The sequence below is a fragment of the Propithecus coquereli genome, unplaced genomic scaffold (genome assembly GCF_000956105.1).
Source record: "Propithecus coquereli isolate 6110/MARCELLA unplaced genomic scaffold, Pcoq_1.0 Scaffold50, whole genome shotgun sequence".
Lineage (NCBI taxonomy): Eukaryota > Metazoa > Chordata > Mammalia > Primates > Indriidae > Propithecus > Propithecus coquereli.
The window spans coordinates 6,093,835-6,107,033 of record NW_012150841.1 but is presented as its reverse complement, the minus strand read 5'-3'; the positions used below and the strand labels follow the sequence as shown (position 1 = coordinate 6,107,033).

At 40.1% G+C, this 13,199-nt stretch overlaps 1 protein-coding gene across 1 annotated transcript in view; it reads left to right on the top strand.

Moving 5' to 3' along the window:
* PCYT1B (phosphate cytidylyltransferase 1, choline, beta) overlaps window positions 1–13,199 on the top strand; it is a 75,698-nt gene that overhangs the window by 41,464 nt on the left and 21,035 nt on the right. The window contains exons 4-5 of the mRNA XM_012656348.1: window positions 8,789–8,940; window positions 12,627–12,705. Coding sequence (XP_012511802.1) covers window positions 8,789–8,940; window positions 12,627–12,705 — 231 coding nt within the window. The remainder of the gene's footprint in view (window positions 1–8,788; window positions 8,941–12,626; window positions 12,706–13,199) is intronic.

The window sequence follows — 13,199 nt, the reverse complement described above, 5'->3', positions numbered from 1 at the left end:
AAAAAAACAAACAACCCCTTCAAAAAGGGGACAAAAGACATGAACAGAAGTTTTTCAAATAGAAGATAGACAAACATATGAATAAATGCTCAACATCACTAATCATCAGGGAAGTGCAAATGAAAACCACAATGAGATATACTACCTTACCCCTGTCAGAATGGCCATTATTAAAAAGTCCAAAAACAATAGATGCTGGTGTGGATGCAGAGAGAAAGGAGCGCTTATATATTGTTGGTGGGACTGCAAGCTAGTACAACCTCTATGGAAAACAGTATGGAGATTCCTCAAAGAAATATTAATAAGTGTCAACTTACCATTTGATTCAGCAATCCCACTACTGGGTATCTACCCAAAGGAAAAGAAGTCATTTTATCAAAAAGATACCTGTACCCAAATGTTTACTGCAGCACAATTCACAATTGCAAAGATATGAAATCATCCTAAGTGCCCATAAATTCATGAGTGAATAAAGAAAATGTGACATATATATACCATGGAGTACTACTCAGCCATAAAAAGGAATAATGTCTTTTGGAAGGAAATAATGTCTTTTGCAGCAACTTGGATAATCCTAAGTGAAGTATCTCAGGAATGGAAAAACAAACACCATATGTTTCCACTAGTAAGTGGAAGCTAAACAATGTGTACACTTGGGCACAAAGAGATGTAAAAAATATTGGAAACCAAGAAGAGGGGAGGGTAGAGGAGGGCGAGGGATACAATCTTACCTGTCAGGTACAATGAACACTATTCTGGTGACAGACACACTAAAATCCCTGTCCTTAAGCATTACACAGTATATTCATGTAACACAAACATTTGTACCCACTTAATATTTTGAAATTTTTTAAAAAGCTGCTCTAAACATCAATGTGTAGGTTTTTGTGGGGATATAAATTTTTAGTTCATTTGGGTAAATATCAAGAAGTGTGATTGCTGGATCATATGGTAAGAGTATGCTTAGTTTAATAGCAACTGCCAAACTGTCTCCCAAAGTGGGTGTGCCATTTTGCATTCCCACCACCAATAAATAAGAGTTCCTGTTGCTCTATTTGTTACCAAGCTCTTAGAATCATTTGCTTCCCCCCTTTCTGGGAATTATAACAAATGGCTATGTCAAGACTTATCAAGGCCGGGCGCGGTGGCTCACACCTGTAATCCTAGCTCTCTGGGAGGCCGAGGCGGGCGGATTGTTTGAGCTCAGGAGTTCGAAACCAGCCTGAGCAAGAGCGAGACCCCGTCTCTACTAAAAATAGAAAGAAATTAATCAGACAACTAAAAATACATAGAAAAAATTAGCCGGGCATGGTGGCGCATGCCTGTAGTCCCAGCCACTCGGGAGGCTGAGGCAGAAGGATCGCTTGAGCCGAGGAGTGTGAGGTTGCTGTGAGCTAGGCTGACGCCACGGCACTCTAGCCTGGGCAACACAGTGAGACTCTGTCTCAAAAAAAAAAAAAAAAAAAGACTTATCAAAATGACTCAATTATAACCCTTACTCTTTTACTCGAAATCAATTTATTCAGCCAGATATAGTCAGAAGGGTTGGGGAAATGGAAATATTGGTAATTTCATTACACCATTGCCAATCTAATAATTTTTGGTACAATAATTTTATCATTTGCTTAAAACTTTTTAAAAAATAAAACCTTGGGGCTGCAGTTTTAGCTTACTAAATTTGCAGAAACACCATCTAACCTAATTGGCAAAACCAGTCCTCATTGTCAAACCTACTAAAAACCAAGAAACCAAGAAAATGTTTTTTCAATTCAAGTGTATTAACATATTTCAAGAAGCTTTATAAAAAGCACTCAGAAGTAAATTATAGAATGGATTGTATAAAATAGAATCAGTCAAGATTAAAATGATGTCGATCTAATATAATAAGTTATAAACAAGACAATAAATCAATGCATTTAATTTGTAGTAATGCAATGTAATTTATAGATATAAATATGATATTTATACAGAGAGGAGTGTTATTTTTAAAAGACATGTTATTCCTTCTCTAAATATTGGGAGGGGTGTATCAAATTCCAGTATTAACCTTTTGGGAATGATTACATAGTATCAAATATAAAAATTATTATCTTTATTAGCTACCATGTCTAAACTTTTCCTATGTACTTAAAGATAGAGCCATATATTACTAAAAAGTAATTGGTCTGGAAATAGATAATTTTATTTTTTGTTATGAGGAGTTAGAAAATAAGCATTTTAGAGAATGAAATACGATAAGAATTATCTGTAAATAGAATAAACATTTTATGATATGAGTTGATAAAATAGATGTTAACTTTCTTTTTAAATAATGAATATGAATTCTGAATAAATCATATAGATGTTTTGCCTGTGCATTTATTTCAATGAATCTTGAAAAATTTGATAATTCCAGAAACTATTCCAGTCACATTTCTAAGAAGCAGCAATACCAGCCTATATAGCTTTGGCTTATTGAAGTGATTTTGAAATGAATAGCTGGGGAAAAAAATGCTTACTCTTAACTACAAGAGAAAAGCCATTTTTAGGATTCAATGTGAGTGTTAAGAATAGCTGGAAAAATGCTTACCCTTAACTACATGAAAAAGTCATTTTTAGCGTTCAATATTTCTTTCCAATGCTCCTTTTGCTTTGAATTCCTGGGCCTTATCCCTCAAAATCCATGTGTTCTCTGACAATAGTTGGGAGAAGAGGAAGCAAAGTTGTTAGACAAAAATTTGCATTATTCTCCACTCTGCCATTTTTAGTTTCTAACACCAGGCTTCACCTAAAACAGAAATGTGTGTAAGACAGAGAGAGACAGGAAGCTTTCATAGGTTCACGGTGCTTTGAATAGTGATTAAATGAGGTTTCCATTTGCTTTGGCCTGAAGCCTTCATTCTTCCACTCCTTGCAATGTAACATATAATAAGGTTTGGATGGTGTCTTTCTTTTGTAAAGTTGGGTGAGGGTGGGGTTTGCCACAGATTCTTTCCTTGGCCCCATTAATTTTAGGAAAGGGTACCATTAAGTTGAGGATTTAGACATTGATTCCTTTAAAACTGCCTGTGCTGGAATACCTCTCAAAAAGTCATTGTGTGTTCCTAAGGGGATGTGTACCCTAGTTTGAGGAGACCTTTGTCTTAGACTATCTTTCTGGGGTATCACAAAGCAACCTAATGACAGACAATTCTATATTGAGGAAAGTTAGAGAGCCCTTCAAGAATAGGTGTTTTGTGTTGTTGGTTGAAAGACTGGCTCTTGATATTGTTAATATGTGTGTAGTCAGCAAATAAAATGCTTACAGTGAGTTGAAAGAGCCTGCCATCTTAATTGTGGTCCCCTTACATCTGCAGGTAGATTTGCTGTAGAAATTTCTCTGGGTGGAGTGAGGGCTTCGCTCATGAAACCACTTTAGTTGGAGCAAGTACATGGACAGGTATTTGGCAGAAATACTTGGTATTTTGCAGAAATAATTTTTTTTTTTTTGAGACAGAGTCTCACTCTCTTGCCTGGGGCGAGTGCCGTGGCATCAGCCTAGCTCACAGCAACCTCAAACTCCCAGGCTCAAGCAATCCCACTGTCTCAGCCTCCCGAGTAGCTGGGACCACAGGCATGCGCCACCATGCCCGGCTAATTTTTTCTACATATATTTTTAGCTGTCCAATTAATTTCTTTCCATTGTTTGGTACAGACGGGGTCTCGCTCTTGCTCAGGCTGGTCTTGAACTCCTGAGCTCAGAACGATCCTCCCGCCTCGGCCTCCCAGAGTGCTACGATTACAGGCGTGAGCCACCGCGCCCGGCCTGCAGAAATAATTTATTAAAAGACCAGCAACTGTGATAAATGGACGTACTACAGTCCACTTCTCAAACTTAGGCAGTAACAGATACCACAACTGTCATGGATTTGGACTGCGATTATACTATCTGCATTTCTAATTTTTAAGCATGTAGCCAGTAATAATTTGAAAATTTTTCTATGTGAGCTCACCTTGTTGGTATTATGTTAATGAATTATGTCTATCCACTTGTAAAGCTCTTTTTTTTTCCATTTTAATGTACAAGTTTGTGCCATTTAAAAACAGGCCAAAAAATTAAAATTTATGCTGGAGAGTTTTTTTCCCTAAATTTTTTGTTGAAGGATGAGTGTCACCAACTACCCACCTCTGCCTCCCAGGAGGGGAATAAAAGTGACAACAGTAGACATACCACTGCTGCTACTATAGTAGACATAAATATTACTCCATAAACTTGAGTTTATGCTTTATTGTATTTTAATTGAAATGAAATATTCCTCCAAGATTCCATTTTGCCTGACTGGTAGGAAATTCGATCTCAGTTCATTGGGCTCTCTTTACCTCCCTAGAGTCAAACAAGTGTCCAAAATGTTTACCGAAACAGGAGAGAAGCCTCCAGTCTTTAGCCCAGTGCCATTTTTGCACCGCCCTTGCTGTCTGAGCCCACATAATTACTAGAAGGGAGCAGATCCACTGCACCTCCCGCAGGTGAGGCGCCCGTGGTCTGTGCCCAGGTGGACCCCCGTGCCTCGGGCTTCATGTTCTCATCCCTCTTGAGATTCTGCCATGGGCCCCCACTGCTTGTGGGACCCACAAACATTTTACCTTTTCCTCACAATTTGGAGGAATATCCTCTCTCATTGTCTTCTTTCTTACAGAATCCCCCCCAAGTTGCTCTGGCTTCAGGAAAACAGCAGCCAGGAAGGCAGGCTGTCTACCAACAACTTGAGCTCACAGCTTGTGCAAGGGAGTTTGTACCAAGAGGCCTGGACACCTGCTTGGAGTGGGGGCAGGGAAAAGAGCACAAAATCCAAAGGAATAACTCCATAAATTAGCCTATTTTACTACTACTATTAATAAGTGGCTAATGTTCTTGAGTATTACTTTCTGCTCATGTGGATTATCAAATTTAATTCTCAAAAATACACCATGTTTTACAGACCAGGCATGCGAGGGTTAGAGAGTTTGAGTAACTTTCCCAGTAATAAGTGGCAGAGCTTGGATTAGAACCCAAGTTTGTTGGGCTCCCACGTTCAACCCTATGTTATATTTTCTCTCCTGTGGAGTTTTTGATTTTGAACACAGTAAGCTGCCAGGATAGGTTAGCTGCATCCTGAGTTCCCAGATAGCTCAATGAATTCATCCATGGAATACCACCGCTCAGAGTTCTCCATCTGGTTGTCAGAGTGCATTTGCCAAGACTCAAGAACAACAGTGCTGCTTTGGGTGTAATTAATGTTTAGACAATAACGGGTCAGCATGTTCAGCTGCTTCTTGAGGTCACTCCTGGGATATGAAAATAGGACCCTGTATTGGCACAAACAGGATGTTTGTTTTCTTTGTGCTCTATCAGCAGGCCATTATCTTGGTCATGCAGAAGTTACACCAAATTGCTCAGGTGCGGGTTCAAAAAGGGGAGGATGTGGCCCGGTCTAGTTTTGTACTGTTTAAAATAAAAAATTATGGATCTGAAATCCATTTCTGCTCAATATGATTCTTGAGGTAGTATTTTAATAAAGTCCTAAAAGAACATTTTAAAAGTCTTAGATCAGTTTTTAAATCATATAGCATGGCCCATAAATAATTCCTATTTATGAGGCCAAAAGCCAATGCAGTCAGTAAATCAATACATAGTTATTACTCCCTGTTCCACCCCCCACCTCTGGGCAGGATGGGTGATTCAAAGACAGGCAGGGCTCTTTACTCAGGTTGTTTATAGTATGTTTCAGGGGTGTTCAAATGTTGTATGCATCAGAATCCTCTCTGAAACTTGTAAAAACAGAGCTGCCTGGGCCCCGCCACAGACCCACTGAATCAAAATCTCAGGGAGTGGGCTGGGCTTCTTTATATGTATTTAACAAGATCTTCGGGGGATTCTGATACTCATCAGTTTTCGAGGCAGCCACGTGGTTGATGTTTTGGTAACGTGAACTGCTGTAATAGAAAACCTCTCAGGAAGTATGTATAGAGATATATAGGCATATACATATTTATCTTGAAACTCATTAGTCTCTTATTTGCATGTATGTTGTTGAAATGTACTTGCAGATAAATATACATCTATTGTAAATAATAATAAACATTTGTTGAGCATGTATTAGGTTCCGTCAATTCATTCAACAAATTCTTGTTAAGAGCCTATTAGGGGCCAGGTACTGTTCATCAGAAAATGAAACAAAAGTCCCTCCCCGCCCTCAGGAAGCTTACAGGGGAACACCAACAATAAAATTAAATAAGACAATTATATGAGAACAGTGCCATGGAAAGTCAAGCCCGAGGGGACTGCAATTCAGAACAGGGTGGGAGGGAGACTTGAGAGAGGAGAGGGAGTGAGTCCTTGAGGAGGAGAGTTTGTGGTGGCTTCTGGAAACCACAAGGAGGCTGGGGGATGGAACACAATAGGAGATGGGCGAGAGAGGCAAGGCGTGGGCAGAGGTGTGAGTCTTATAAGGGGCCTGCTGGAGGACTTTGACTTTTATTCTGAAGAAGATGGGAAGGATTTTGAGTCTGGGAATGACACAGTCTGACAGGTTTTAACAGGCTCATTCTGGCTGATGACAACAGGCTGTTGTGAGTGGGAAAGGCTGGAATCCGGAGACGGGTTAGGAGCCCACTGCAGTAACTGCAGGAGGGACGGTGAAGGAGCCGGGCTGGGAGCAGTGGAGGTGGTGAGAAGGATGTGGCTTCCAGGTGCACTGCAGTTTTGCCGATGGTTTGAAGGCGGAGTGTGTGAAGGGATTGGAATAGGTGGTTTTCCAAGGATGCTGATTGTGGTCATTGGCCGCGCTTACTCTGTGGTCACATTTGGTTTTGGATGTGGGCCATTATTTGGTTCCAAGAAAATGATATTTTTATTTTTAAAACACATCTTGTGAGATCGTGTGGTACTTGTGTTTCTGTGTCCGGCTTATTTCACTTAACACATCCTTCAGGTCCATCCATGTTGCTGCAAATGACAGGATTTCATTCTTTTTTATGGCTGAATAGTATGCTATTGTGTATATATGTCGCTCACATATGGAATCTAAAGAAGCTGATTGCATAGAAGTAGAGTAGAACAGTGGTTACCAGGGACTGGGGAGGGGAGGGAGTAGGGGACAAGAAGAGTTTGGTCAACAGGTACAAGGTTACAGTTAGATAGGAGGAATAGGTTATGGTGTTTTATTGCACAGTAGGGTGACTATGGTTAACAATATTGTATTGTGTGTTTCAAAATAGCTAGAAGAGAGGATTTCAAATGTTCTTACTACAAAGAAATGATAAAGGTCTGAGGTGATAGATTGCTAAATACCCGGATTTGATTGTTATACAATGTATACATGTATCAAAACATCACACTGTACCCCATAAATATGTACAATTATTATGTGTCAATTAAAATTTTTTAAAATTTAAAAGCCACGCCTTGTACACTTAAAATTAGTGAATTTATTGTGTGTACATAATAATACCTTAAAGAAAAAATATCTTGATTAGTTCCAATTTAATGGTGAGTACATATGGTGTTTGTTTGTCCATTCTTGTGATACTTCACTTAGAAGAATGGTCTCCAGTTCCTTCCAGGTTAATATAGGAGGTATTAGCTCACCATTTTTTATGGCTAAGTAGTATTCCATGGAACTAATCAATCAACGCTTATGTGCACATATAGAAATAATATTCATTGGAAATCAAGCAAGTGGGAGGGGGGAGGAGGGGATGGATAAATTCACACCTAACGGGTACAATGCACGCTATCTGGGAGGTGGGCACACAACTTTGACTCAAACGGTACAAAAGCAGTTTATGTAACTAAAACGTTTGTACCCCTGTAATATTCTGAAATTTTAAAAAAGCAATTACAATAAATCAAAAAAGAAAAAAGAAAGAAAAAAAATCTCGTTGCAAGGAGCAGTCAGGGTAGTTCTGACTGGCTGCAGCAAGACCTCACCAAGATCTTGATTAAATAGGGACTGTACCCACAATGACATTTCTTTCTGACATATAGGAAACCTTAGGAGAGCTGCATCGGCCAACCAAAAGATAGGATGGAGAATAATATTTATTGTCCAGTTTATTTTAAAACTCTTTCATGTAAATCCTCAAAAAATCCTTTCTAAGGCTGATAGTGGATATTAGAATCCCCGTTTGAGAGTTCAGGAACCTGAGATCTAGAAAGGATAAGAGATATATTAATCGGAAGGATGAGCTCTGCTAGATCAGACCTTCTATTTTATGACTTTCTCCTCTTAATTGTGTGACCTGATGTGCAGTGACTGGACCTCAATCCAGGGAACAGAAGAGCGTGTGTGTGTGTGTGTGTGTGTGTGTGTGCACACGCGTGTGTTTGTGTGCGAGAGAGTCACACTTGGGTTGTTAAGTACAATGAACTAGCAAAAGAATTGGAACTGATTGTTCAAACCTTCAGGCCTCTTGGTTCCTCTCCTTCTCTCTCTCTTCTCTGTTCATTTGGTCATTTTATTTCTGAATAGTAATTTTCACTGAGAGCTGGGATAAGAAAATAAAAAGATATGAAAGTCATATTAGGTAGAGTGGAGAATGATTTTAATAAAAGCCTCAGTGGAGAATGCAGATGTAATTAGCACTGAAATGAAATTCTGAATTGCCAGTGGATTTCAGCTTGCTTCACTCTCCTTATCCTTTGTTCCTGTAACAAACTAAGTTTGGTTACGCCAAGCACCTAGCAAGGCTGTGCTCCTTTTGTCTCGCTGAAGAAGCCATGTCTGCACCAGGGTGGCTGCGAACAGGGCCTAGACCAGTTAACAGCATTTAATGCATTTGCCTGTCTCAGTTTGCAGTGATGATCTGACCCACAAATTCAAAGGTTTCACTGTGATGAATGAAGCAGAGAGATACGAGGCTCTCAGACACTGTCGCTACGTGGATGAAGTAATCAGAGATGCTCCATGGACACTAACTCCAGAGTTTCTGGAAAAACACAAGGTACTTCTCATTCTCCCACGTTCTCTAAGTAGTGGGATTATTAGGGAGTCTGGTTCTGCAGCTGAGACTGCAGAAAGCCCAAAGACTCTCCCGGTTTCTATAAAAGGGAACTTCAGGAACCATTGTGTGGTGTCTCTTGTTGTAGCACCTCTCTTCCACCCAACCTGGGGACTGGGATCCCCTCATTTCCTCCAGTGTGGGCACTCAAGCTAGATCACCTAGGTCCAAATCCTGCCTCTCTCTCTTCCTAACCGTAGGACCTTGAGTAAGACATTTAACCACATTGGACTCAACTTATCTCAACTGTAAAATGGGATGATATTAGTCGCTTCCTCGTGGGGCCATTTTGAGGATCTAATGAGATAATCTAAGTAAAGCACTTGGAATACTGTCTGGCTCATAGCAAGAGCTGCGAAAATGTTATTATCATCACCATCACCACCATGATTATTGGTGCTTATAGAATCACAGGCATCTTTTTTCATGGAACAAATGAACACACATCTTATCCAGAAGGTCAGGGGCTAGCCTTTAAGGAAAGAACTTTATATCTCTGATTTTGTGACCCTGAGATTCCTACTGACATAAGATTTTTATTAGTTGAAAACACGAGAAATTCTTTTGATCTGCATCAAATTATGTGCTTTGTATCTCCCTACCATCCCCGCATTAGGAGCTATTCTTTTCTTTTATAAGCAGTACAAAAAAAATAAGATTAAGCTGTTCTAAGAATTCTCTTTTCTATTTTTAAATTCACGATGCAGAAGAGAATAGAGAACACTGATAAATGTGCATGGGTAATAGCAGAGGAGACAATTTCCCAGCAAGAATAAGAAAGAAAAAGGAAAAACTACAATATGATTTACTTCCAGTAATCACTACCACATTTTTACTAAGTATCTATTGTATATTCAACATGTGCTGGGCATTATGGTGGGTACTAATAGTGATAATGATGGCTGCCATTCACTGAGTATTTACCATGTGCCCAGCACTGTGCTAAGGGCGTTGTTATTTATTATTTGAATTAAATTCAATCTCATGGCTACCCTGAGAAGTTGTTGTTGTTGTTATACATTGAAGAAGAGGAAGAACTAAGTTTGAATACTGCAAATAGAATTAATAATAATAATGATCAACATTTATTGAGTACTTGCTGTGTACTAGTTATCATTTTTAAGCACTTTTACATAATTATACCATTTAATCCAGTGATTTTCAACTGGGGGCGAGTTTGCCCCCAAGGAACATTTGGCAATGTCTGGAGACATTTTTGCTTGTCACAGCTAGAGGGGTGCTACTGGCATCTAGTGGGTAAAAGCCAGGGATGCTGCTGAGCATCCTCTAATGCATAGACAGCCCCTCCACACTAAAGAATTGTCCAGTTCCAAATGTCACTAGTACTGAGGTTGAGAAATCCTGGCTGAATCCTTACCACCAATTCATGAGTTACATAGCTAGCAAGTATTAATAGTGGGGCGGGGAATCACAACCAAGCAAACTAAATCACTACTCTAAATTACCTTTCTTTCAAGGTAGAGTGAAGCCCCATTGTAAAGGGCTTTGAAAGCTAGGCAAGGAGTGTTTACTTGATATCTTAGGAAGTGGATGAAGATTAGCAAGCATAAGGATGACCAGAAGAAAACTCTATTTAAGGAGGATACCCCATGCGACAGCAGGATGGCTAGGAGAGGAGAGAACCTACAGTGAGGAAGTCCACACATGCAGAAGTGTGCACACACACACTCTCACACACTCCCAATGGAACCTGTGACCTGTGTGCTATGTGAGTGAAAGAAGTAGGGAAAGAAGGCCAATTCCAAGCTTTTGGGTCTAGGTAAACTCAGAAAACAAAGATGCCCTAGTTGGGGGGGCTCCAGTTTTCAGGAGGATGAATTAAATTCAGGACAGGTTGATTTTTTTTAACTTTTTTTTTGCATTTTACAAATGGTTGGAAAGTTTATTTAAATGTAAAAAAAAAGGGAAGCCTGAGATTCAAAACTAGATAAGAATACCATCTTAGCATAGTCGTGTCAATATCCTGGTGCCTACAACCTGTTCAACCTGTCCAGAGGTGCCACCGGCCTCTCAGTAGAAACACCACATCGGTTATTAGTTGTATCAGTTAAGGGAGGAGCACATCCACACCATTGACTCAAGGATTCTGAGCCATGTCGATTCTCAGGCAAATATTTAATTGCCTCCCAGGAAGATAAGCAGGTGCTCAACTAAAGGCAAATGGAAACACATTTAACATGTTACCTCTGCAACCTGAGATGATATAATGAATGGCCTACACTTCCCTTACCCTCACAACTTCTAACATAATTTATACTAACAGAGAAGCTTTCAGAAAAATCAGTGGGTTTTAAGTTACATGGTCTAGTAAGAAGTCTCATACTAAGCACATATTAAATGTAATTTTGTGAGCTGACCATGTATTTATTAGTGGTCATTATGTTTCATGGAGATAAAACCAACACATACATTCACAATCTCTCTCACACATACACACACACACACACACACACAAACACACTGCATGCACTTTAAAACACTAAAGACCTATTTCCTTGAATACAAGGCAACCTGATTTTGAACATTTAAAATGTATTCTAGTCAAAATAACTTTTCCTATATATTCTCTTGGACAGCTTTTTATTTCTCAGCTTCCAAATGTCAACAGGACAGGTTGGTTTTAAAGTGATAGCAAGAAGTGATGAAAGAGAAGAAGGCTGCAGTGGGAGTTCAGAAAGCCTGGCCGGGTTCCCTAGCAGCCCACACCCATCTTCAAACTACTAGCAAGCTGTGTGACTTTGGGCAAATCTAACAAGTTGTCTAGCTTCAGCACCTTATGTCCCAACTGAGGTATTAATATATTTCATACCCACTTCACAAGGTGGTTATGAGGATCAAAAAAGAGACGAATTCATTTTCACGGTATAAAATACAACCTAGGCTGGGAGTGCTGGTTCGCACCTGTAATCCTAGCACTTTGGGAGGCTGAGGTGGGAGGATTGCTTGAGGCCAGGAGTTCAAGACCAGCTTGTGCAACACAGAAAGACCCTGTCTCTACAAAATTTTTTTAAAAGTTTAGCCAGGCGTGGGGGCATGCACCTGTAGTGTCACTTACTCGGGAGGTTAAGGCAGGAGGATCGCTCGAGCCCTGGAGTTCAAGGCTGCAGTGAGCTAGGATCACACCACTGCACTCCAGCCAGGGTGGCAGAGTGAGACCCTGTCTCAGACAAAACAAAACAAAACAGACAAACACAAAAAACCACAACCTAAGTGTGAGTGCATATTGCTATAAATAGAATAGGAAATGGAGATTTGGGTTTCTCATCATAGCAGGAGTGATTAAAATCCAAAGAATGAATGAGTTCTCTCGAGGAGAAAGTTTAGAGGCAAAAGGACCGAAGGCCAAGAAAACCTATTGTCAGAGGTAGGAGAAGAAAGAGGGACCAGCAAAGGAGAAAAACCAAACATTTATTCTTCTAGTTCCCACTCTCTCCTGGAAATGGAGACAGTTGGAGATGCCTTTCAGCCAAGGATTCGGATCCACACTATAAATATAACACGCAACTGCCTTCTTTCGAAAAGGCATTTTGGGATCACCAGTCCCCTTCAAATCTGCAGACTTGCACATCCATCCCAGTGGTGACGTCATTCTTCTCTTTCTTCAACAGATCGATTTCGTGGCTCATGATGACATTCCGTATTCTTCTGCTGGCTCTGACGATGTTTACAAGCATATAAAGGAAGCAGGTGAGGCATTCCCCTGTGTTCACCTGTCTGCCACGTCACAGTAATCAGGTGTAATAAGAGACATCTGCCCCAGGACATCTGCAGCATATACATAGAGGAAGTTGGAACTTCAGGTGTCTCCCAAGCAGCTTCTACAGGCCTCTGTTGACATGTGCTAAGGCTCAGTCATAGCACAGATACCATTTAGGTATTTCTACAGGAAATATCCTGAGCACCGAAGTACTCCACTTCAGGTCTGAGGCTTTGATTTTAGGGCCCATCAGACTAAAATCACAGGACCCTATTGCTTAAAGGGCAGTCATTTTTCCCATTCATAATTAAGTCTTCATACTGGAATGATTTTATACTCCCAAGAAATTTCCTTCCAGAAAATGACAGATAACTGGCTAGTTAACAATCTGAATTCCTTATCTCCAAAGTAGGTCCTGCCATATTTCTAGTGTCATCCTGTTAGGTGAGAGTAATATCACCAGGTACCACATGCAGAGGCAAAA